The sequence below is a fragment of the Rosa chinensis genome, chromosome 1 (assembly GCF_002994745.2).
Source record: "Rosa chinensis cultivar Old Blush chromosome 1, RchiOBHm-V2, whole genome shotgun sequence".
In the NCBI taxonomy this organism is placed as follows: domain Eukaryota; kingdom Viridiplantae; phylum Streptophyta; class Magnoliopsida; order Rosales; family Rosaceae; genus Rosa; species Rosa chinensis.
This window is the reverse complement of record NC_037088.1, coordinates 11,476,890-11,501,354: the sequence shown is the minus strand read 5'-3', so window position 1 is coordinate 11,501,354 and position 24,465 is coordinate 11,476,890. Positions and strand designations below refer to the sequence as shown.

The 24,465-nt window shown below is 39.9% G+C and overlaps 1 protein-coding gene across 11 annotated transcripts; it reads left to right on the top strand.

Moving 5' to 3' along the window:
- The first annotated feature begins 3,923 nt into the window (after positions 1–3,923).
- LOC112182956 (DNA repair protein XRCC4) lies at positions 3,924–9,115 on the top strand. Of its 11 annotated transcripts, none has more exons than XM_040512437.1 (6): positions 3,924–4,277; positions 4,387–4,494; positions 5,235–5,357; positions 7,532–7,550; positions 7,646–7,677; positions 8,177–9,114. In XM_040512437.1, the coding sequence occupies exons 1-6, from the start codon at positions 3,990–3,992 to the stop codon at positions 8,825–8,827; spliced, it is 1,221 nt and encodes a 406-aa protein (XP_040368371.1). In that variant the 5' UTR covers positions 3,924–3,989; the 3' UTR covers positions 8,828–9,114. The 11 variants fall into 11 exon arrangements, with proteins under 11 accessions (XP_040368371.1, XP_040368370.1, XP_040368369.1 ...); XM_040512436.1 differs by having other exon boundaries at positions 4,366–4,494; positions 7,649–7,677; positions 8,177–9,113; XM_040512435.1 differs by having other exon boundaries at positions 4,366–4,494; positions 8,177–9,113.
- Positions 9,116–24,465: the final 15,350 nt, after the last annotated feature.

Below are 24,465 nucleotides of genomic sequence, written 5' to 3'. Positions count from 1 at the left end.
TAAATAATTCGGTCACCACTTGAAATTATGACCGAACAAATTTAGTCAGCATGTGGGTCCCGCAAATTGTCCACGTGGCTTGTGAGTCAGCAAAATCACGCAGACTCAGAGAATGACACTTGGCGATACATGAAAGGCTCGACGGCAATAAATGAATTTGCTCCGGCTAAATCAATTGATATTAAAGCGGATCAATCAAATCAATTGATTCCGAATAAAATCAAGCATTAAATCTCGTCTGCTGATTAGATATCAATTTATTTAAATTGATAATCAAGATGAAAATCAGCCATCAAATTAATTGGTTAATTCCTTAATAGTCGTGATTAAATCAGTTAATTAAAGCTGATTGATTTGATTATGTTATTAATGAAATACAATTAAAATCAGCCATTAAATTGATTGGCTAATTCCTGAATAGTCGTAATTAAATCAGTTAATTAAAACTGATTGATTTGATTATGCTATTAATGAAATGCAATTAATTACGTGTCATCAAGTCATTCCAAATCGAGAGAGACGCCGACACTATAAATACCCCTTCTCAAAACAAGAGAAGGACTTCGGCCAGAAAAGAGAAGGAAATACTCTCAAAATTCCTGAAGCCTCCCAAGCTCGTGTGAATAACCCTCAAGCTGCCAAATAGCCGGTTCCTCATCAACCTCAAGTCAAAACGTTCGTCACGTGTCGACTCTCGTGACCATCGTCCAACTCAAGATCAAGCATCAAGCCCTTGAGTGAAATTCATCGTCGGAGATCGAATCAGAGGATTACCAAAGATTGTAACCCGCACTTAAATTAATAAAATTATTATTTTTGTACACGTGTCTGCATTTTGTTTGTTTTCAGATTTCCGTGTTTACACGCGTCTAATGACATATGAACAATAAGAGAAAACTAATCGGCCAAAATATTACACAAAAAATAAAGTAGCAAACTAATGACTTAATTTACTTCATATCTAATTTACAGAAGAAACATGTGTGTATATCATCTTAATAATAACATTAACTTAATTAGCTAGGAGGATTAAGGCTTCTAGAGCTATAGTGATAAAAAAAAAAGGACTAAATACTGTTTAGTCCTTGAACTTTTGCCCTAAAAACACTTCAGTCCCTGGCCTTCTAATTTCACACGTTTAGTCCTTGTACTTTAAAATTTTGAACCAATAGGTCCTTGCCGACCAAAAATTTGGTTAAATCGATGAAGTGGCAATTTTTTCGCACCAAAATGTCTATTTTACCCTCAATTTTTTTAAATAAATTTATTCTTCGTTTTTTTTAAATTCTTTTTTCTTTTCTCTTTTTCTATTTGTTTGTTTGTTTAATTTATATTTTTTTTTTCTTCTGTTTTCTCTTCTTCTTCCAGCTCCGTCAAACCTCCGCCGTCCCCCCCTCACTTTCCCGGCCATTAACAAATAATTTCATTCTCCATCTCAAACCTCAAATCTTACCTTGTTCGTCATGTCTTGTTTCATCACTTTGCAATTGCTTTCTTCCTCTTGTTTCTGGTCCAGCTCGGTTTCGGTGGTCGGAAACTCTCCACTCTAGCAGAGCACCAGCCACTGGTGCTCAAGTTCGATAACAGCTCCCTTCTTAAGGGCAACATCACCGTCAATCTATTATGGTATGGTCACTTTACCCCAATCCAGCGCTCCATAATTGTAGACTTCATCCAGTCCCTCAGTTCCCAGCGTCGTGCCCCACTCCTTCCCTCAACTTCTTCCTGGTGGAAACCCACCGAGAAATACAAGATCGGATCTTCCACCGTCCCCTCCACCAGTCCCTACGACATCCTCTGCGGCGTCCCTTACACTGCCCTCTACATCGAACCCAGAAGACCAGAAAAGCCGTCGTGGACGGTGAACACCCAAAACATCAATTCCATCAAAATTCAACTATAATCGAAATCAAGCACATCAATGTGCAGAGCATGAAGAGTAGATGAATTTTCTCACCTCATGCACTACCGATTTCGGCTAGAGCTGCAAGAAAAAGCCCAGAAACCGTCGGAGAATTTCGGTGTCGATTCTCGCACCATGGTCGACGGAAGACCAAAACGATTCCAGATGGACGTCGGCGACGTCGAGGTGGCTCGAACACTAAACCATCCCCAACCCCACCGGCCGACGTTCATCGTCTTCTCCCCATATCTGATCATCTTCTCTCTAAGCCTCGATTTCGAGTTCGAATCGGAGCTCCAAACAGCTGCTCCACCATAGAGCATTCCTCCGCCGACGCCTTTTGAAGTTTGGCGGCGTTTGGCTGAGGCATCTGGCCCGATAAGACCGGTTGGGATTCACAGCTCGGCGAGAAATAATGAAGAGAAGAGAGGGAGTAAGGAAGCGGAGGAGAAGAGATAAACAGACCCAAAAAAAGACAAAAAACAAAACAAACAAACAAATAGAAAAAAAGAAAAGAAAAAAGAATTAAAAAAAAGAAGAATAAATTTATTAAAAAAAAAATAAGTGTAGAATAGACATTTTGGTGCGAAAAAATTGTCACGTCATCGATTTAACCGAGTTTTTGGTCGGCAAGGACCTATTGGTTCAAAATTTTAGAGTACAGGGACTAAACGTGTGAAATTAGATGGCCATGGACTGAAGTATTTTTAAGGCAAAAGTTCAAGGACTAAACAGTATTTAGTCCTAAAAAAAAATAACAAAAATTAGAATCCATCAAAATCTCTTGGGAAGTGACTGGATTGTTTTTTAGTTTTGATATGTATAAAAAACACTATAAAATTCTCTAAAATCCAGCATTTAATGAAATCCTTAAAAAACCGTACACTTTTGAATATCGCCAGATTTGAATGGATAATTTTAAATCTTAATTGAATATACCAAGATTTTAAAGGATTGTTTAAAATCTGAGTTGAATACCCATAGAATTTTAAAATACAAAAAAATCTTGTAGACTCTTAAATGAATACACCCCCCTAAATGAATACCCAGTTGGCAAACCTAAGCCAAACCTTTGTCACAGAGGTTTGGCTTAGGTTTGCTTGAAGGTTGTTTCTCGGTGAGTGGTGTTTGGCGATGCTGATCCCGGCGGGCAGGGCGATTGGGTGCTCCAAATATGGAGTTTCTTGGGTGGATGGCTGGTCGATAAGGGGATCGGATTTCCTTCCAGATCTGGGTATGGTGGCTACTCTGAAGCTTTGGCTGGGGCACGATGCTGGGCTGATGAGAAGTTTGCCCAACTTTGTTGACGACGGCAACTAGGAGGTCTTCTAGAGCTTTAGGGTGACGTTAGTTGGGTTACAGCGGCGACACGTTCATTCTAGGTTCTATGGTAGGGAGCTAGGATCAGGCCATCTTTGGGCCAGGCCTTTGCATGGCTAGAGTCTTTAGGGCTAGGTTTTTTCTTTAGTTTGTTATCTACAATAAAGCTCTACCTTTGTGGTGGGTGTAGTGGGCTTTGGCCCGGTTATACCTTAATCTTTATGTTGTTACATGTGGCAGGTCCAATCCAAGGGCTAGTATTGATGTACATCAAAAAGGTCTTAGGCGGATTTACTGGTTTTTCAGTTTTGTAGCTTCATTTGATCAAGACGTAGTAGTCTAGGCTAGTATACATTTTTTAATCTGCAGTCAATGCACTACTTGAGCAATGAATGTAATGGGTGATTTTCGAATTCCCTAGCTTGACCTAGTTTAGTCCTATGATCTTTTGATTACAGGAATATATCTTTCTTTCCCCTAAATATATATATATATATATATATTTTTATTCAAGACGTCAGTATAACTTCCCACCCCATCTCATCCCTGTTATCAGTGAGATTTGAACCCATAACTTTCACGGTGTTAGCTAACCAACAAACCACAGCTCACCGATAAAAAAAAAAAAATCTTAATTACTTTCGGTTAAAACTCTAATTTGTACCAAAAAAAAAACTAATTTATACATTTCCGAAAGAAATACAAAATCCTCCAATTTAAGCAAGAATAAATTCCCCGATATTCTGGTTTCTCTTCTCCGAGGCAAATGGAGGATGATGGCTCAGTCCCCAGACACTCGTGCTTAAAGCTGGAGCCGAGAGAATCCCAACCCATCTTCGTCAAGGGCACATGGTTCGACTCCCGCTTCGACCTCTCCATCACCGACGGCCTCAACGCCTGGGTCTGCCATGCCTCCGAAGACGCGGTTAGAGACCGAGCCGCCCAGTGGGACCAGCCGGTATCCGAGTACGTCTCATTAGCCGAGCTCTATTTAGGGTTTCAGCACTCTGATTCCGTCTACGGATTCACTGATGCTGGCGATGGCCACAAAAGGGTGAGTGCTCACAAATCAAATAAAAAAGACTGAGACTTTGCGATTAGATTTTTTTTTTTTTTTTTGGTGGTGATTATTTGTGTGGCAGTTGTCGTGGACTTTTGAGAAGGAAGGGACGAAGCTAGAATGGCGGTGGAAGTGTCAACCATCGCCTAACAGTAAGGAAACCACAGCTGCAGTGTTGGATTTTCTGATGGATGCAAATGTTGGGCTAAGTGTAAGTGTTTGCATTATCATTCTTCAGCTTATGGTATTCATTTCATAATGTTGTTATAAGTGTGTTTTATGAATCTGGTGTGGGTTGGTAGACAAATAAGATTGAAGTAGAAATTGAAAACTTATGCTTCCCTGTTTGGAATTTGGAATTTGATGTCTCATCTAAGTTTTGTGAAGAATTTCTTGTTTATGAAGAAACTCATTTGGGTCTTCCACCATGTCATCCGCATGCATATGTGTGTGTGTGCGCACGCACGCAGGCTGATAGTTACGCAAACATTGTTGTAAAGGGCATAAAGTTGTGCCTATTTGACATTACTTATGATGCATCGGGTTTAGGGGAGAAGTTAATGCTAGTGTGCTACATTAGACTGAGTTTGTTAACCTCAGATATGCTGATTTATATTGCCTAGGAGCTGAATGTTTCAACAAAAGCTTGATTATAGACTCCCAATTTCCTGGGAAGAGGTGGCAAGATCAATCATACACAAGATTTGTTTCTTAGTAGCTGATGACTCCCCTTCTTGTAACATGATAGTTTGGAGAATATCTCTCACCAGTCATGGGGATAGGGATAAGGATTAATATACTAAGTTGGCTTCTGGTGTGGCAAAGTAACTATTTGAAGCTTCTTCTGATTGTGAAGATCATGCATATTTAAGTCAGTGTTGTCTGCTGGTGCATTTGAGAGTGCAACTGTTTTTCTTGTCTCATTCAAGCTAGTGTATGTATGTCTGATAGGAAGAAGTTGTGAGAAAAACTCAATCATTTGAGAGGTTGAAAGTGGAAGCTGAGAAGTGTCTAACACAGAGTGAAAAGATTGCCAATGAGAAGATGGAGTTTGAAACTGCAGTTTATGCAAAGGTGTAGCTTAAGTTTTTCATATCTATGATTTGTTCATTGATTTCTCACTATGTGTTCTAAAAAATGTTTATTTATTTTTTATATAGAGCTTCAAACTACTCTTGCCATATAAAACAGTTAAAAATCACCACATCATCGTGAAGCTTGTTTTCCCACATGAGTCATGAAGAATGTTCTGGCAATGGTTCTGAGTCTAGTGTTTAATCAGATGATAAATAATGCTTGTAGATGAAAACCCTAATGCTGCATTTGGTGCCATGTTGAAGATATTACGTTGAGCTGTTGTCTTGTCAATTTCTTTTTTACTCTTGTGTCAATTTCTTTTTTACTCTTTTATAATCATTGAAGTTAAAAGACTTCTTCATGTCTGCCAAGTTGGATGGATAGGATACTTAAGCACTAGGAGCAATTGTTTGGTAAATATTCCTTGGTTTTGAACTAATTACCTTAACCCTTCCAAATGTGCGTCAGAATTATAATTTGATCAAACATTAAGTGACTGGAATTATTGTTTTTTTTTTTTCTGGGAGTCAAATACTTTTGAGTACTTATCTGCAATTTTGTCTTGAAGACCTTGATTGACTTCTTCCCTTTTTTTAGTTTCTTGGGGTCTTGAATTCAAAGAAGGCTAAACTAAGAGAGCTTCGGGACAAGCTCTCAAAACGAGAAGCAGCTGGGAAACTGCCACAAGAACAGGAAGAGAGCACAGACAAAACTGAAACTTATGTCAGTGATGATGAGAATAGTGAGGTAGAATCCTTGAAAGATCCTCCAGCTACCTCCAAGGATATTCCATCTAGTAGGTCTCGAGGTCGAAAGAGGGCATTGGAGAAATAGACTCACACTTGTCCGTTCCAAATTTCATCATGTTTCTGCTCCATGTAAAGAGGAGATAATGAAATTCTAGGTTTGATTGTTTTAGGAACCTGTATATATTCCATATTCGGAGATCTGATTCTCGTTATTTGGGGTTGATGCTGTTACATGTCTGGAAAATGGTTAGTATCCATCGTTGCAGATGCTTCTGCTTTTCTGCTCACATTTTCCATTTGGAGTTCAGGCATGAAATAGTGTTAGGCATGAAGTAGTTCAGGCATGTTCTGGTTACTATGACTGAAGGTCAATTTGTTCAGGAAATTGCTTCTTGTGTTTGTTTGTTTTCTCCGTGAGTTCAAAATAGCTAGAAGATTAGTAGATGACCAGATTAAGTCACCTCATTATCTGGTGGTTGATGCGGTTACAGACGTCTTTTTATGTTCTTTTCAATCTGCGGTGTTCCTTCCAGCTAATGAAAATTAACAAGCTTTCATGACTAAAAGAATGTAATGTAGGATTGAAAATTGTTTGGATGACACGATTTGGCCTCAACTTTGGCAACCAATCGATAGACTTGAGTGTCACATTTTGTGCTAAATTGACGCATTTCAGAAATTTAACATCTGACCAAATGTCTTTGAATTGTTTCAATAGTCTTATTCGCTTCCTTACAAAATTCATGTAGAACTCTTTTCATGTAATTATTGTTTTACTAGTCATGGCAAAGCTAGCGATTGTTATAGGTGGATGATGTTATGAAAACTGCAGATCTTTCTTTAGTAAAAGCCCCAATTCAAATCTCCTAGGAAAATAGTTTTGTTTCTTATCAGTTAATATTTTGATATTGTATCGTATCAGCAGCGTTCCTGCTGACCAGGGATGATTTGGTCACTCACCGTCCGGTTCCGGACGGTTGACAGCTAAGTGATGAGATCTGATATGAGAGCTGTCAACCGTCCGATTGACCGGTGAGTGACCAAATCATCCTTGATCAGCTGTTGATCGGGGGAATGGGACTGCGTATCGTATATAACTATATATGAGTGACTCTAAATAGGTCTGGACGGGAGTCAAGCCCAGCACGGGTGTGCGTGCGGCTGTTGGCTATAAAACCCGAAGAAGTTTCTTTCCCTAGCTTACTAGCTAGTTGCTAACATTCTCGAACGATCGAAACCCTCGGATTCAGATAAAATAAAAATAAAAATAAAAATAGAGGATGGCCACCATGATGGTATCTCTTCTTCGTTTGATTACTAATTGTTTTTTCTTATCGACCAAATTATTGTTTAGATCTCAGGCTGTTCATGGAACCAAATTGTTTATTGATTTGTTCTTCTTCTTTTTTTTGTTTGGTGCAGGAGATGGATATTCCACTGCGTAAGTCCATCCATCGTTTTCCTTTACGAATTTTTCCTTTTCTTTCATTTAGATCTCCAAATATTAATAGTTTGTAATTCATTTGTTTTTTGCAGCAGCTTGCGAGGAAGCCAGAGCTATTTCCCTGGTATTAACTTTTGTTTTGTAATGTCGAGAATATAGTTTTAACAATCATTTCGTTTCGATTTGGTGGATCGATGTAATGCGAGCTTCTTTATGAGGTTTACAATGAACGATATCCAACCTAAATCTCTACGTAAGGTGAACCAACCAAGAATTGTTCATTGTGAACATCTGGAAGACAAATTAAGCGCCTTAATTGTTCAATGGCTAAAGTTCGATCATTTTGCTTCTCCCTGCTCTTTATGCCTTAAATCACTTGTGTCTTTGCGTTTTTATTTTTCATCTTGGAGGTTCATAGACTGCGTTGGAACATAATAAGCATATACCAGCTAGGATTAGGAACTTATTCCATCTGTGAGTAGAAATCCTAATCAAACAGGATTGAATAACATAAATCAGTAATAGGGGCCACATAATAATATTCTATTTATTTCTTAGGACTCATATATACATCCGGAAAAGCCATTGCATTCAGTAATTACTGTTGTTTCTGTTCAATGCAGCGGATGTATGATGCTTCGAGAGAGAACATATCTAACCAGAAAGCCCCCAAGCAAATCAAGGCAATAAGCCAGAAATTATCTACATTAGCTTTGGAACAGGAGAAGCAATCTGTTAGTAAACATTTCATGAAGAAGAATAAGAAGAAGGAGGAGAGGAAGAAGAAGAAGAAGGAGGAGGAGGAGAAGAAGTCCAAGGTACCACGTTGTGCTTGCTGTGCATCGTATAAAGGTAAGATGAAGAAGGAGATACATATATGGGTAAAGGCCACAAAGAAAGAATTACGTAGGTTGTACCCAGAGCTGGAAGGGCAGTGGAGGAGGCAACAAGAAGTGCGTAGGAAGAATCATCTTGAGATGTTGGCTGCTTACAAAAAGCGGCAAGAAGAGAAAGAGAAAGAGAAAGAGGAAGAGGAAGAGGAAGAGGAAGAGGAACTTGAGGAGGAGCAGAAAGAAGAAGAGATAGAGGAAGAGGAACTGGAAGAGGGACCAGAAGAGAAACAGAAACGAATTGAGAAAGAGAAAGAGATGGAGCAACAGAAACAGAAAGAGGAGGAGGAATTTGCTGCTTTTTTGGCAAGCGAAAAGGAAAAGGCCACCAAGAGTTTAGTGCCTTTTTTGTCCGCTTATCCATCAAAAGAAACTTGCTGCTGAGAGTTTCTTGCGTAGTTTGTCCTCTTATGCAGCAAGGGCAGGACTATGAAGGCCGAACCACGAGGGAAGCCAGTAGCCAACCGATGAAGGAATCTGCAATGGTTCTTTTCTATTGAACCAGAGTAAGGATGGCAAAACCAAGTTACTACATATGCGACCAACTTTTAAATTTAAGTTATTTCATGTATGGACGTTACTGTACGTAAGATCTATTTTCTTTTGCTACAGTGGCAGTGTTATTATATTTACTTCTGCTATAATATAGTTGGATTTATTTTTTGTTTTTTTTTGTTTTCTTTTGTTTTTTTTTTTCTTTGAGGAAATGGAAATTTTATTAATGGATACGATTCAAATCTTACATGAGGGCATCCAGTAATAGGGCTGGAGCATTAACAAACCATTCATGGTTGACATTGGACTCAAAACCATAACTAGCTAACCGGTGAGCTACTGTATTGGCCTGCCGCAGTACAAACCTAAGGCTCAGACCTGCGTGGACATTCAACAATCCTTTCACTTCTGCAACGAGAGCACTGAGGTGGGATAAATCAGCCACATCACTGTGAATAGCTCCCACAGCTACTTGGCAGTCACTCTCTACCACAGCGCTAGTGACGTCCATAGAATGTAAAAGCTGCAAACCATGTTTGAGGGCCACCAGCTCGGATTGCAGAGCTGAATTTACAAACTCCACCTTATGCGCAAAAGCTGCCAGGAAATGTTCGTGTGCATCCCGGAGAACTCCTCCCGTGCCCCCGTAGGGAACATTGGGTAAAAAGGCTCCGTCGACGTTCATTTTCAAAGTAGTCCCCCCAGGAGGATCCCACTGATGCCGAACCTTCTGTCGACCTCGAACCAGACTCACGGGCAGATTAGCCTGAGAGTACTCCTCGTACCATGCAAGAGCAGATGCCACTAGACCTGAACTAGATTGGGTTTGGTTCCTCCATAGAATAGAATTCCTGTTGTTCCAAAGACTCCATAGAAGAATGAGCATCTTGTCAAAGAGAGATGAAGGCAAAGAACTGGCTCGCTCCGATAACCATTCCTTCCATGGCAAACTGACAGAAGAGAGAGAAAAGGGAGGACTCTGCCAGACACTGCGAGCAATGGGACACTCACAAAACAGATGGTCAATAGTTTCAGTAGCCTGAGAGCACACAACGCAGTCTAACTCGCCTGTATACCCCTTCCTTGTCAATGCCATTCGAGTGGGAAGAAGGTTATGAGCAGCCTTCCAACCAAATATAGCCACCTTAGTGGGAACTTTGGCCTTCCACAGGGCCTGCCAAAGCTGAGCATAGGGATCGCCATTTGATGACGTAGCAAAAACATTGCCAATGGTGGTCTCCCGGGCGACCAAATAAGCAGACTTGACTGAGAAATAGCCCTTCTGGTCAAACTTCCAAGCAATCTTGTCGGACACGAAATTCCTACTGAGGGGAATTGATAATACTTTCATGGCAATCTCTACGTCAAAACAGGCATGGACAGCCACCTGATCCCATGTCCCAGTTCTAGTATCAATTAAATCCGAAACAAGTTCAAAAGTAGTATCCTGTGGTAGAAATATGGAATGAGAGGCAACAGTAGCGATCCATTCATCGTCCCAGATATTAACAGAAACTCCATTACCAATCCTCCAAAATAAACCAGCTTGAAGAACAGGTCTGGCTTCGATAAGACTTCTCCAAGAAAATGACGGTCTATCTCCCAGAGTAGTAGTAAGAAAATTTCCATTAGGGTAATAGACAGCTTTGAAGACCTGGGCCACGAGGGAGTTAGGGTTGGAGAGAAAGCGCCAACCCTGCTTCGAAAGCATGGCTAGATTGTGTGCATATAAGTGTTTAAAACCTAGACCACCTTGTTCCTTTGGGATACACATACGTTCCCATGATCGCCAATGGATCTTACGTTTGTCATCAGTACTTCCCCAAAAGAATTGGGCACATAACTGTTGTAGATCATCACAGAGTGATTTGGGGAGTAAATAGCAGTTCATAACATAATTTGGAAGAGCCTGAGCCACCACCTTTATGAGGAGCTCCTTACCCCCTATGCTAAGGATTTTGGACCTCCAACTGATTAATTTCTTGGTGAGCCTCTCCTTCAAATAAGCAAAAATAGCTGTTTTATCATGCCCCACATGAATTGGCAGTCCAAGATAAAGGCCATGTTCCTTAACACACTTAACCCCGAGAATAGAGGCTAGATGGTTCCGCGAATGCAACCCCACATTGCCACTAAAAACCACACTAGATTTCTCTAACTTGATCTTCTGACCTGAAGCTCGGGCATAAATGGAGAGAATGTTCTTAAAGGCCTGACATTCCCTAAGAGAAGCTTCCCCAAACAAGAAGCTATCATCGGCAAAAAGCAGGTGATGCATAGTTGGAGCCGAAGGTGTCATATTAAGACCCCTAATAGTCCCGTTCTGGGCAGCTGAAGAAATGAGAGCCGAAAGACCCTCTGCACAGAGAATAAAGAGATACGGGGAGAGGGGTCTCCTTGTCGAATACCCCGCGATGGTGAAATAAATCCAGTAGGGTTACCATTAATAAGAATAGAGTAACTCACCGACTTGATGGAGGCCATAATTACATCCACCCAAACGCGGCAGAAACCAAGTCGTACTAAGATAGCCTCCAAATAAGGCCATTCAAGTCTGTCATAGGCTTTGGAGATATCTAACTTCAGAGAGAAGAAACCATCGGTCTGACGCCGAAGTTTCTTCATAAAATGTGCTATTTCAGTAGCCACAAGGGTGTTATCCGATATGAGACGACCTGGAACAAAGGCACTTTGAAGGGGAGAGATAATATGTGGGAGTACCTTTTTTAGTCTGTTCGCTAACACTTTAGAAGCGATCTTATAGACTACATTACATAGAGCAATAGGGCGTAAATCCGATGCAAGCTTCATCTCCTTGGTCTTCGGAATCAATACCAGATGGGTAAAATTAGATTCCTGAGAAATCCTTCCAGTACTAAGAACTTCTCGGACTGCTTGACAAACATCAAACTCCACCACATCCCAAAACTTCTGAAAGAAACAGGGGGACATGCCATCTGGTCCAGGAGATTTTGAAGGGTGCATCTGAAATAAGGCTCGTTTTATCTCATCATCCGAGTAAGGAGCCATGAGTTCATCGTTCATACGCTCCGTGACCCGAGGTTGGATACAATCAAGGATCAGATTCATAGCTACAGGATCAGAGTGCTCAGACTGAAAGATAGCCTCATAGTATTGAAGTAGGATGTTATTCACTTCACCTGGTTCACTGGTCCATTGACCATTCTCTGTCAGCAAGCCCTTAATACGGTTCCTGCTCCTTCGATTCGATGCTCGTCGATGAAAGAAGCTCGTATTACGATCTCCTTCTCGAAGCCATTGAACTTTGGAGCGTTGTCTCCAATAAGTCTCATTGATAGAGAGTAACTCGTTCAACCGAAATTGAAGGGCCTTGATCTCATCAAAGTGAGAATTCTTGTGGTCCACTGCCATCACCGTATCCAACTTCCTCTGGATTAATCGCATCTCGACCTGACGTTGCTGGAAAACCCCTTCATGCCAACTAAGAAGAAGGTTCCCTGTTTGTTTAATCTTACGACCCACTTGTGTCATTGATTCTCCAGTAGAAGGTAATAACCACCCAGTCTTGACCACTTGTCTACATTCTGAGTGGTTCAGCCACATTTCTTCAAAGCGAAAGCGTCGAGAGGAGCGACGTGTTGGAGGTCTTTCTGGATTAACCTCAATGAGGAGGGGACAGTGATCCGAACGACTCAGGGGAAGAGTGATCACTCGGGAGAAAGGATACAACTCTCGCCATTGGAAATTCTGACATGCTCTATCAAGTCGTTCTTTTGTGAATCGATTAGCCCAGGTGAAGCGAGAACCCACAAATCCCATATCCATTAGACCACAATCCACCAGAGCTTGTCGGAATCTGTTCATCTGATTGACACTACGAGCCAGGCCCCCCGACTTATCTGCCCGACACAGAACTTCGTTGAAATCTCCAACAATCAACCAGGGAAGATGAACCTGTGCTGCTAAAGTTCGAAGTAGGTTCCAGGTAATGGTTCGGTTCGCAGCTGTGGCCACTCCATAGATTCCTGTAAAACGAAAAACGCCTTCCAAACCAATCTCCCCTACCTCTGCATCGATATGATTGGCCGAGTAGTTCCGGAGACGTATAGGGATCTCGTTTCGCCAAAAGAGTCCCAGTCCACGACAATCATCTTCCCGTGGGGAGCAAAGAACACCATCAAAACCTATTCGACGACGGACGTCATTGAGTAGGTCTGGTGTGGCTAGGGTTTCAGAGAGAAACACTATACTGGGTTTTCGCTGACGTACAATGTTAACTAGGGCATCTTGGGTCTCGATATTATTCAGGCCCCTACAATTCCATGCTAGGATCTTAAAGTTCTGCATGGAGGAAGGACAAAAACGGTGGGTGCTATAGGTCGGAGTCAAGACGGAAGACCGTGGAGTGCACGGAATTGGCTAGGGTTACTGCTAGAGTCGAGAGGGAGGCTCTCTCTAGGGTTTTCTTCTTTTTGTTTTATGTGTTTACCTTTTGACCCCAGATGACATGATCTTGTTGGATTTATTTTTTGTTGATAAAATAAGAATTTTATTTATTTGATATGGGGCATCCAGAATGAGTTCTAGACCGTAGTTAAACCATTTTACTTGAACAATGTTTTCAGAACTATGGCTAGCTAGTCTGTGTGCCACTCAATTGGTTTGTCTAGGACCATACTGCACTTAAACGTACTGCGGACCACACCTGACTACCTGAGGAGATCGCATTGATGTCCTCTGTCATGTTGTTGCTCAGAGAAGAGCAGTAGTTGCAGTGATTGTTTTTTTGGCTCAATAAGAGTACTAGAGATGCTTAATGCTTGAAGGAACTCAATACCCTACTTCGAGACCAGCAATTCTATATAAAGAGGGGAGGTGACAGCAAACTCCTCCTTTCGTGAAAAGGCAGCAACAAAACCACCTTTTCAATCCCGAAATAGCCAATGGACAATTACCAACCTACAACAAGCAGCTTGTAAATGGTATGGCTGTTTCGCACAGAAAAAAGGTAGTGGTATCCAAGAGCTCTTTATAAGTGAGCGTCGTGATGGGTGTAGACCATAAGTTCAACCATGGGAGCTTTTTTTTGTTTTGGGGAATTGGATTTATGAACAAAGGGGGGTGTATTGTATATGGAATTAGTGGAACTTTTAAAGAAATCTATGGAATTTAAAAGTCTGGGTGTATTCAATATAGACTATTAACAGTCCATGAAAGTCTTGAGGTATTCAATTAGGATTTTTAAAGACTTCATGAATTCCACCAAAATCTAGGAGTATTCAATTAGGACTTTTAAAAATGAATAAAAGTACAGAGGTATTCAAAATATCATTCATACTTATGGAATTAGATAATCATGGTCTTTGTAGTGTTAACTATACATACCAAACTCTAATAATTTTCCAGCCTTTAGACCAAAGATTTCAAAAAGTCTATCAAAGTTTCCTCTTCAAAAAAAAAAAAAAAAAGTCTATCAAAGTTCTTCTCTCTACGTACGAAGAAGTTTGTCCTTCATCATCTCTCTTTCTTAATTTTTTGTCTTTTCTCTAATCTTTTATGATATCAACCTTTTTTGATACCCAACATGTTCATTGTAGTTGTTGAATGTGATTTTTGTTTTTGTTTTTTTTTTTTTTTCAATTGTGATACTTCGAACCCTAATAGAAATAAAAATGATTTATGAAACCCTAAAACTCAAATATTGTGGTCTAACCCTAAGACCTTGAACCATTTATCTTATTAATTAATTATTCTCATTAATTTGAATTTATATTATGGTTCAAAAAAATGTTGAACAATTGAATTTCAATTGATTGATTGTCGATCAAGATATTGACCAATATTGCTACAATATATGTTAATCGGCGAAAACAAAATTGATGAGAATAATTAACCATAAACATCAAGTGATCTATATTGTATATTTATGTTGTTGGGAGATTAGAAATGAGAACAAACTCCTAGACAGACTAAGAATCATTTATTTGAGTCGATTTCTATTAGAAGATACTGGAGCATTGAAGAGACAACAAGTTATTATTTTGTTTTGTATTTGGGCTGCTTTGTTTTATTTGTTTTTGTTTTTTTGTTTTTTTTTATATTTTGTACATCTTAGGAAATCTGTAGAAGTCATTCATAATAAAGTATATAGATTTTCATGAATCAATAAAAGTCTGTTGCTAAAATCAATGGTTTTAAGAAATCCATAACAGTCTATCAACTTTTTAAAGAGTCTGTGGACTTTTCAAAAAGTCTGTCATTAAAAAAAAGTCTGCACAAATCCAAATACAATACACCCTCCTTAGTTGTTTTGTTCTTTTTTGTGGGACCCTAATTGTTCCCAAAAGAAATACAACATCTTCTCCGAGCAATTGTTTGGTATATATTCCTTAGTTTTGAACTAATTACCTCAACCCTACCAAATGTGCATCAGAATTACAATTTGATCAAACATTTAATTGACTGGAATTACTGTTTTTCTTTTTCCTGGGAATCAAATACTTTGACTACTTTTCTGCAATTTTGTCTTGAAGACCTTGACTAGCTTTCTTCCCTTTTTCTAGTTTCTTGGGGTCATGAATTCAAAGAAGGCTAACTAAGAGAGCTTCGGGACAAGTTCTCAAAACAAGAAGCCAAGAAGCGGCTGGGAAACTGCCGCAAGAAGAGGAAGAGAGCACAGACAAAACTGAAACTTATGTCAGTGATGATGATAATAGTGACGTAGAATCCTTGAAAGATCCTCCAGCTACCTCCAAGGATATTCCATCTAGTAGGTCTCAAGGTCGAAAGAGGGCATTGGAGAAATAGACTCACACTAGTCCATTTCAAATTTCAGCATGTCTCTGCTCCTTGTAAAGAGGAGATAATGAAATTCTAGGTTTGATTGTTTTAGGAACCATTAAATATTCCATATTCGAAGATCTGTTCCTCGTTATTTGGTGGTTGATGCTGTTACATGTCTGGAAAATGAATAGTGTCAATTGTTGCAGATGTGCTTTTGCTTGTGTGCTCACATCTTCCATTTGGAGTTCAGGCATGAAATAGCAGTAGTCTTGTTCATGATTTGATTACCATGACTGAAGGTCAATTTGTACCGGAAAATGCTCTTGTGTTTGTTTGTTTTCTCTGTGAGTTAAAAATAGCCATAAGATTAGTAGATGACCAGAATAAGTTGAGTACTCAACTACTCATTATCTGGTAGTTGATACGGTTACATACTGAGCTTTTTTATCTTTTATTTTTTGATCTGCAGTGGTCCTTCCGGCTAAAGAAAATTAATAAGTGTTCATGACTAAACAAATGTAAAGCCGCATTTCAGATAACTCATGCCTAAACATTATGTTTCATGTCCCAGAAAAATTATTGTTTGTGGTTCTTGCTTTGCTGACATTGTGCTCGTTTTCATTGCAGCCTATGTCATCCACCATAAACACATTGGCAGGTGCTTTGTATAAGGTGTTTTGTGCATCACCTGATCCAGCAAGACAAGAAATGCGTGAAGCATGTTTCGGCTACTTGAGCCTTGGAGGCATCTGTTCATATGGACTGTACCAGTATCTCTTCTCTCAGGTCTTAACCCTTGCCCACTGCACTTGTTTCTCCATTTCTTTGCTGTTGCTATCTATGGTGTAGAGCACTTAATGCTTCCATTCCCTTCACCCAAACACATGTTGCTTGGGGCTAGATTGATCTTGGTATGCTAACCAAACATTCCCACCATACTTTCTGATCAACATGTTGCCAGTTATAAATTATCAGTTAAAATTTTTCTTTCTTATTTATCATGTGCAGAGTGCATCAGACATCATATTCCCCATTATAAAGGGTGAAGGAGTTAGACAGATGTTTTTTCCTGCCACAGTGCCAGCATATTACAGATCTCCTCCTTTTTATTGAAGAAATGTCTTGAGAGAAAAATTGGTACCCAAGTTTTTTTATTTTATTCATTTGATAGACCAATTCGTATGAAATCAAATCAGAAGCGTTAGTTCCATCCAGAAAGGAAATATCAAGATGGGGTGTCAATACCAAAATTAGAAAGAGGAAATATTGTTCTTAATTCTTTTTCAGGTTTCTTGGTCTGCAAGAGAGCTACTGAAACCTTTGTACAAAGCTATAGGTAATTAATCCACATAATATTTTAGTCATTCGGTTATTTCAAGTGCATTAGAGTTGAATGAACAGCATATCATTATCAACATAATAATAGGGGCAATTCTGCTCTCCAAACCCACTTTTATGACCATTTGGACATACCACTATAACAGCAGCCACTCCACAAAAGCCAGTAGATTTGTTCATATTCATGTCAGATAACCTACAGTATTGGGATGCCTCTTCGCCTCTGTAAATTGTGTTTACTAGAAATTTGAATTTTGTTTTGAAGTTAATATTTTCTGATTTGACATGTGAACAACAACGGATGAGAGAGAGAGAGAGAGAGAGAGAGAGAGAGAGAGAGAGAGAGAGAGAGAGAGAGAGAGAGAGAGTTGTTTTTATGAGATTCATGGACTATTATTCTGATTCAATTATTCATCACAATCTTGAAGACTCCAATGCCTAAACAACGAGCTAATTGAAAATTAATTGAAAGAACTATTCTGAAACACTATGACTAATTGAAAACAAATCAACTTATTTTCTCCAAGAGCTATCCTCTGAAGCTCCTACTACTGCTTGCTTAAAACCAGCATCATTCATTAGTTCCCTCCCGGAGGTGTTGCCTTTCTGGCACTACAAGTGCTTCCAAGCAATGGAGGAAAAAAGGGGTTTGAGGGGAACATATTTGGCCAGCAGCTTTCTTCAATTCCAATGAATGCCTTGCAACAAGCAGAGCCTATTCCAGATAGGTTACCAGAAAACACCGAGGTATAAATTTCCCATATACACCCTTGAATATTTTCAAGCGAAGACCAACATTTTGCTACTTCATTCGGGTTCGGCAATATGCCAATCGGAGGAGGTGATGGTGAGGTTGGCACTTCCGCTAGAGCAGTTGCAGCATATATTGCCATTAGGAGTAGTGAGAATATTGCCGGAGTTACTCTAGACATGGTTATCAATCTGTGACAAAGTTTGAAATCAGGGTGCTAGCTTTCGTACTAAATCGTAAGAGGGTTTTGTTGGATGGTTTCGTTTGATTGTTGGAAAAAGCCTATTTATAGAAGAGCAATGAAGAACCAAGTAGCAGATTATACTATTGTTTGCTTACGTTTTTTGCTCTGGTTCGTGGGTTATAAATGGAATTAAATTTGTTTTGCAGTTACAGTTCTTATTTTACTGAGCATTATTAAAGTAAATACTGTATAACTGCTAGATTCTGATATTTATGCCATACTGATGCAAATTTCTTTTGACTCCATGATCAAATTTGATATTTCACTTAAACTTGTAATAAAAACTACATTTATGTGCATCAGGTTAACTATTTTATGAAATTTTATCTCTATCTAAAGTGGCTTCAATCCTTTTGAGAATTGACCAGTGTCATGCTGAAAGCTAGAACAGATTGAAGCTGAAGCATAGCAGTCGTCCTGTCCAGCAATCATTCAACATAACTACAGAAACAACCCACAAAGTAGTAGATTCTTCACATAGTATTTGCAAACTATGATCAACATGTAGTTGTCAATTTAGAATCACAAGGGTAGCATTGTGGGATAAAGATGGATCCCTTTGAGGTAGAGCAGTTGCTTTGCAATGGGGAACAGTGCAGTTTTTGAGTGTAGAAAGGGAAACAGAAAAGGTGACCCTAACTAGACCAAAAAAGAAAAGGCGACCCTATCTTCATTTGAAAAAGATTTCTCGTTGCCAAAGATGACATCTACAAGACTACAACTGTAACGTCCCGTACCTCAATTTACCAGTTTACTAGTCATTTGGACGGTAAACGACAATTACTTTCACTTTTTACTTTGTTTCGATACTTTTAGTGGCCCTGCCACTAAAAGTTGACTTTTTGTTCGGGTCAAAATTTGAGAAAATGTTCTTCATGAAAGTTGTAGAGAACGTTAAACCGAGCGCGTGCATATGTGGTACGTAAAAATCGGAGTTCGTATGTGAAAGTTACAAGCGAAATAGTAAAGTTACTGTTCATTAGTAGAAAGTATAAATTTGAATTTTTACTGTTGGGGGCCGGTAACTTTCTTTTCCTCTCTCTCTCTCCTCCTCCCCGCGTTTTCCTCTCTCCTTCGGCGATCTGCAGCTCCGGCCTTCTCTTCTTTTCCGGCCACCTGGTGGTGCAAGCTTGGTGTCAGTAGACTCGTCTCCTCCTCCTGGACGCGCCTGCGGTGATGAATCGTCGAGTTTTGGCCGGAAAACGGCGAACCAAGGCCGAGAAGTTTACTGTAGCAGTTTGAGATTTTCGTCGATTTCCGGCCATCTCCGGCCACCAAACTGGCGTCGAAGGATCGGTTTTTGCCAAGGATCATTTCGCCCCTATCCTCGAGTGAAGATTTTCAGTGTGGAGGTCGAATCGAAGATTTCAAATCCTAGGGTTCTTGGGATTTTCTGGAAAAAATTTCACCGGCCGGTTTCGACTGTTTAAAGGTTAAATTGGGTTGTGTTGTAGTTGAGAAAATCGATCAGTGTGTTGAGTAGGTGCTACTGTCAAAATATGGTGGCCATCGGAGGTAGTGGCCGCCGGCGCGTGGTGCCCACGCGCTGCCACTGTTGGCGGCGCGTGGAGGCGTGTTGGGCTGTGTTTTAATTCCAGTTTTTAGCCCATTAAATCCTATAAATATTGTAGAGCTTGTATATGAAATTTGGTGAATTTTGGAGAAGCTTGGAATTAATTATGAATTTTTGAAGTTTAGGGTTTCGATTATCGAATTTCGAGAATCCGGCCGTCGGATATCTCTCGGTTCTGCCTTGGAACCTTTAAATTAACGAATTGGTATTAGTAGTATAATTTGGGTTGCATCCGAGGAGAAGTGGAGATGTTATTATAAGGAATGGATTTGAGGAATTGTATTAATTTGTGGAATAACTATTCACGGAATATATTATGTACAAGGTGACGTACTGAGCGATTGCTCGACGAAGGAACTCATATGCGTGATCACCGGAATAGTACTGTGAGTGGACTTTTGTTTTTAAGCAAATGATGCATGCATTTGTTTATTTGAATATGCTCTAATTATTTATCAATTTACTTTTTCGAGCATATGGTTATTTTCGGAAATAGATTTGGTTATATGATTATTTGAAGATTTTATGGCGTGCGGGGTCACGTCATTGAAATGTTTATTTCTCTCCTATTTATTTTATTAATGAGATTTTTGAAAAGATTGTTGAAATGGGATTTCGATGGAATATTAGTTCCTTATTGAACTTCCTTGCTGAATCATTATTGACTCGAGAATAATTTTGGCGTGTGGGACACGCCGTTGAGTTATCGTTTTACTTCTTATATATATTTATCGACTTTTGGGTTTTGGCATTGGGAATGCCTTAATGATGATTTCGAGATTTTCTGGAATATTATCGGAAATGAGATTTCCTAAAGAAATTATAATGATTTATTAATTCTCGCCCATTTGTTTATGATTTCGAGACTATTTTGGCGTGCGGGGTCACGTCGTTGAATACATGGATTTTATCTTGAGAGATTTTGGAGAAGCCTTATAGATTTACGGATTTACTGGTTTTCGATGGTTTCTCCTCACCATACGCAGGTCATGTGATTAGGTCTCCTCCTCACCAACTTTGTGTTGGTGAGTGGCAGTTGAGGTAGCTTATTCTCCTCCTCACTTACTTTGTGTTGGTGAGTGGCAGTAGAGGTGACGTATTCTCCTCCTCACGTGGGTGGCAGTCGAGGTAATGTTCTCCTCCTCACACAATCTATGTGTGAGTGGAAGTCGAGGTTATTAGTTCTCCTCCTCGCACAATCTATGTGTGAGTGGCAGTCGAGGGTAGGTAGAGCCTGGGAGGCTCCATTACCCGTATGGTGATATTTTTTTCCCCATATCCTATCATTCCTTGACTAGCGGGGCCTAGTCTGATTTCCGTTTAACCAGCGGGGCTGGTCTTATTCTGTTGAGTATCGGAGTTTCCATCCTTCCTTTCAGTTGTTTGGGACTAGCGGGGCTAGTCGGTTTTCTTGAGCGGAACTCCTTTTGTTTCGTTTTCCCTAAATCAGTGCATGCATCGGGAGATTTTTTTTTTAATAAATTAAATGTGGGAAAGTATAAAATCTCTTTTGTTTAAAATTGCTTATTTTTGTCCACTCACACTAACGTGTTTTCAATACTTTCCCCTGGGCCCTTCGGTTTCAAATGCCCAGTTTGCAGGCGAATTAGTGAGGTCGGGCGTACACGGAGTTGAGGCATAGTCAACAGCATGGCTTCCGCGTTTGCCTTTGAGTTAGGTTGTCCTTATTTACCTTTTTATTAGAATTGCTCTGATTACCTATGGGATTTATGTTTTTCAAGTTGAGGTTTGTGTTTTGTGAATTGGAGATTGATGTTGAGTTGGGGAGCAGGGTGGCTCCAGAAGTATAAGGATGATTTGATTTAGAAGTATAAATGCTTTCTACAGGTTTTGGGTAGCCCATTTTAGGGGAAGTTCCGCCAAATTTTTGGTAGAATTTCTTCTAAGGTGGGCCCCGCAGGGTCACTTCGGATTTCAAGGTGAAATCCGGGGCGGGTCCTGTCAACAACCCCCTTGTAACTAGAGACCAAATCCGTTTTCGAGTTCTCAAGAAATCCTGAAACCCAAGTTAGAGCAAACGTACTCTGACAAAAAATTCATGTAAAATGAAGACTCATAGACATAAGGCCTATGAGAACATGAGAGAATAGGAAATGAGGACTGGTTTATAGGCCATGGCAAAAATGGAGACCCCTAAACTCAAGTACCTGAAACCCAAAGTACCTCTCAGGCTCTATCCTCGACTGCGACCCACAAATACAAAGTAAGTAAGGAGGAGTACAAAACAAAACCCACGACTGTAACCCACGTGAGGAGAACTAAATAAATTAAATCAAATATGGTGAAGAAAAGTAGTCAAAAACCGTAAAATCCACAAACCTTCTCCAAAATTTCGCAAATGAAGGGACAAGTACGATTCTCAACCGTGCTTAGAAAAATAACATGAGAAATCAAATAAAACTCAATGACATGTCCCACATGCCAGAATATTCTAGATAAGAACACAATTCATAAAAGAAATTCATAAATCAACCAAAAACCCACATTTTAGAAAATTCATCAGAAAGCTCAATATCAAATAAAATAGTAACGCAAAACCATTTTTGAAATCATAACTGAAATCACTTCGAATAATAAATCATAATCAACTTCTGAAAATCATCACCGAACACAATTCCACAAAATAAATCGTAATAAAACTCCGAAATCCAATCAATACACCAAATAATATCCGAAACAAAATAAAATGCTTGATAATTAAAACGATAATTATATAAATCATTAACTCGAAAAATAATTGCATGTATCATTTAAAATCAAAGGTCTGCTCACAGTATACAGGTAACGTGGCCAAGCATATGGATTCTCATCGAGCGATGAGTCGATGCCTCATCCCATACAAAATTATAATTCGTAAACAACGATTCGAAATTTAAATACGATTCTAAAACAAAACTCGAAAATCCCTCACACAAGTAATTCATTGAACATCCGAAATCACATCGGAATCAACCCAAACTTCAAGAATTTCGGCAACTTAATTATTTTAACATCTCCATGAAAAATGAAAACGATCCAACGGTCGGATCTCCTCGAATCACAACCCAAAAGTCTGAAACTTCAGAAATTACCAAACTTTCTCCGATTTATCATACATTCATACCCACATGTTCCACACGCTAAGCTTAACCCAACAAACAAAAGTAAATGGCCTGGAGTGGCCCCCACGCACCACCGTCTCTGACCCCCAAATTGGGTCTCACCATCTATGCCAAAATCTTCATCTCAACTAGCCCAACCACTTTCATAACTACAATAAAGCTCAAAAACAAAAGGATTTGCAGAAAATTACCTCGAGAAATCAGGAAGGAAACCTAGAACTTCAACTCTTCGATTCGGTATCCACACTTCAAATTGGATCAAAAGGTTTGTATAGTTAGGAAGAGGGCCAGAAAACGAAGAACTGACCGGAGCAACAAAACAGGTCGGCCGAGATTTTTAAAGGCTTTGATTCATCGTTTCAGGATTGATTTGAAGTAAAGTAATGCTGGAAAGCGAAAGAGGAGGAGGAGGCGACCCAGACGACTGTGAAATAGCTGGGTCAACCTTTCTCTTAGATCCATCTAGGGTTTAATCTGTATTGTATGCCTCTTTCTTAAAAAATAAAAAAAATAAAAGTATTTTGGGGAAAGAAAATGCACCCCAGCCCCCGCACACACAACTTTCCTTTCATCCATGATGCGATCTCCTTTTTGTTAAAGAGCAGGAAGATATGTCGGCGGAGGCTCCTGTTGGTGAGATGGCAGGGCTGTCACTTGTGACGGCGATGGAAGACCCTCGCCCTGATTCTGCAGCTAGGATTTTCGGCATTCCTATGGCTCCTAGCAACCCTAGAATCCCAGGTGACCTTGCGTTTTTGTCCCAAGATGCAGCAGCACAGGCCCTCAAACATAGGAACCAGGCTGCTTTCTTCTCTCATCTGAATTCTAGCTTTCAGGCCTCGAGGCTGCTGAAGAACGGATCTCTGTCGATCCAAGCGTCGGCGACTCATGTAGTTGGGGAGCTCAGTGGCCACAAAAGGAACACAAAGTTTACCTTGTTGAAACCGGGAAAACGTCTCTTGCCCCTTCCTGCACTTGAGTTGTTGGTGAATGAAGACATTGAACTTTCATTACCCCAAGAGCAAGGTCGTCTATTGATCTCTCCTAAGAAGACTAAGCTTGGCCGCCCTAAGGGGTCCAAGGATAAACACAAAGCTGCAAAGGAGGAGGTTGTGGCAAAGCTTCATTCTAAGGTGAAATGTTGGAACGATTCCTCAGAATGCTTAAGGAGGATGCCAAGGGAGAAGCTCGCCAATTGGAGGTTCCAATGGGAGCTGCTGATCTGATGATTTTGAATAATAGGTCTGCTGAAAAGGATGGCATGGTGGGCATGGCAGATTTGAGTGATCTTCCTAACCTAAATATGGAGGCTTCTGCTTCTGTTCTGGTTAAGGATGTGACTACCTCTTCTGAGAACACATCCAATGATTTAATTTCTGCTTGAGTGAGAAAGATCGACGAGAGATGGACTACTTCTTGGTTACTTTACTCTTCCTGCGCTTAATCCTAAAATGTGAGTCTGCTAGGGGTATGCGTAGTTGTATGCTCGTTTGGGGGTGTACTTTGATGTGTACTCTGTGTGATGACTTATTCTGACTGCCTTTATGGGCAAGTCTGACCTTTTCAACTCAAAAAAAGTTTCCTTTCTTAAAGTTTTGTTTCTTTCCCCACACACACACAATTTTCCTTCATTTCTCTATGCACATCAAACATAGAAAATGATTGAATTTTTTTTCTAAAGGCCAAATGAGGCCTAAAGGTTTTTGACTCTTAACTTGGAGGATGGTAGAAAAT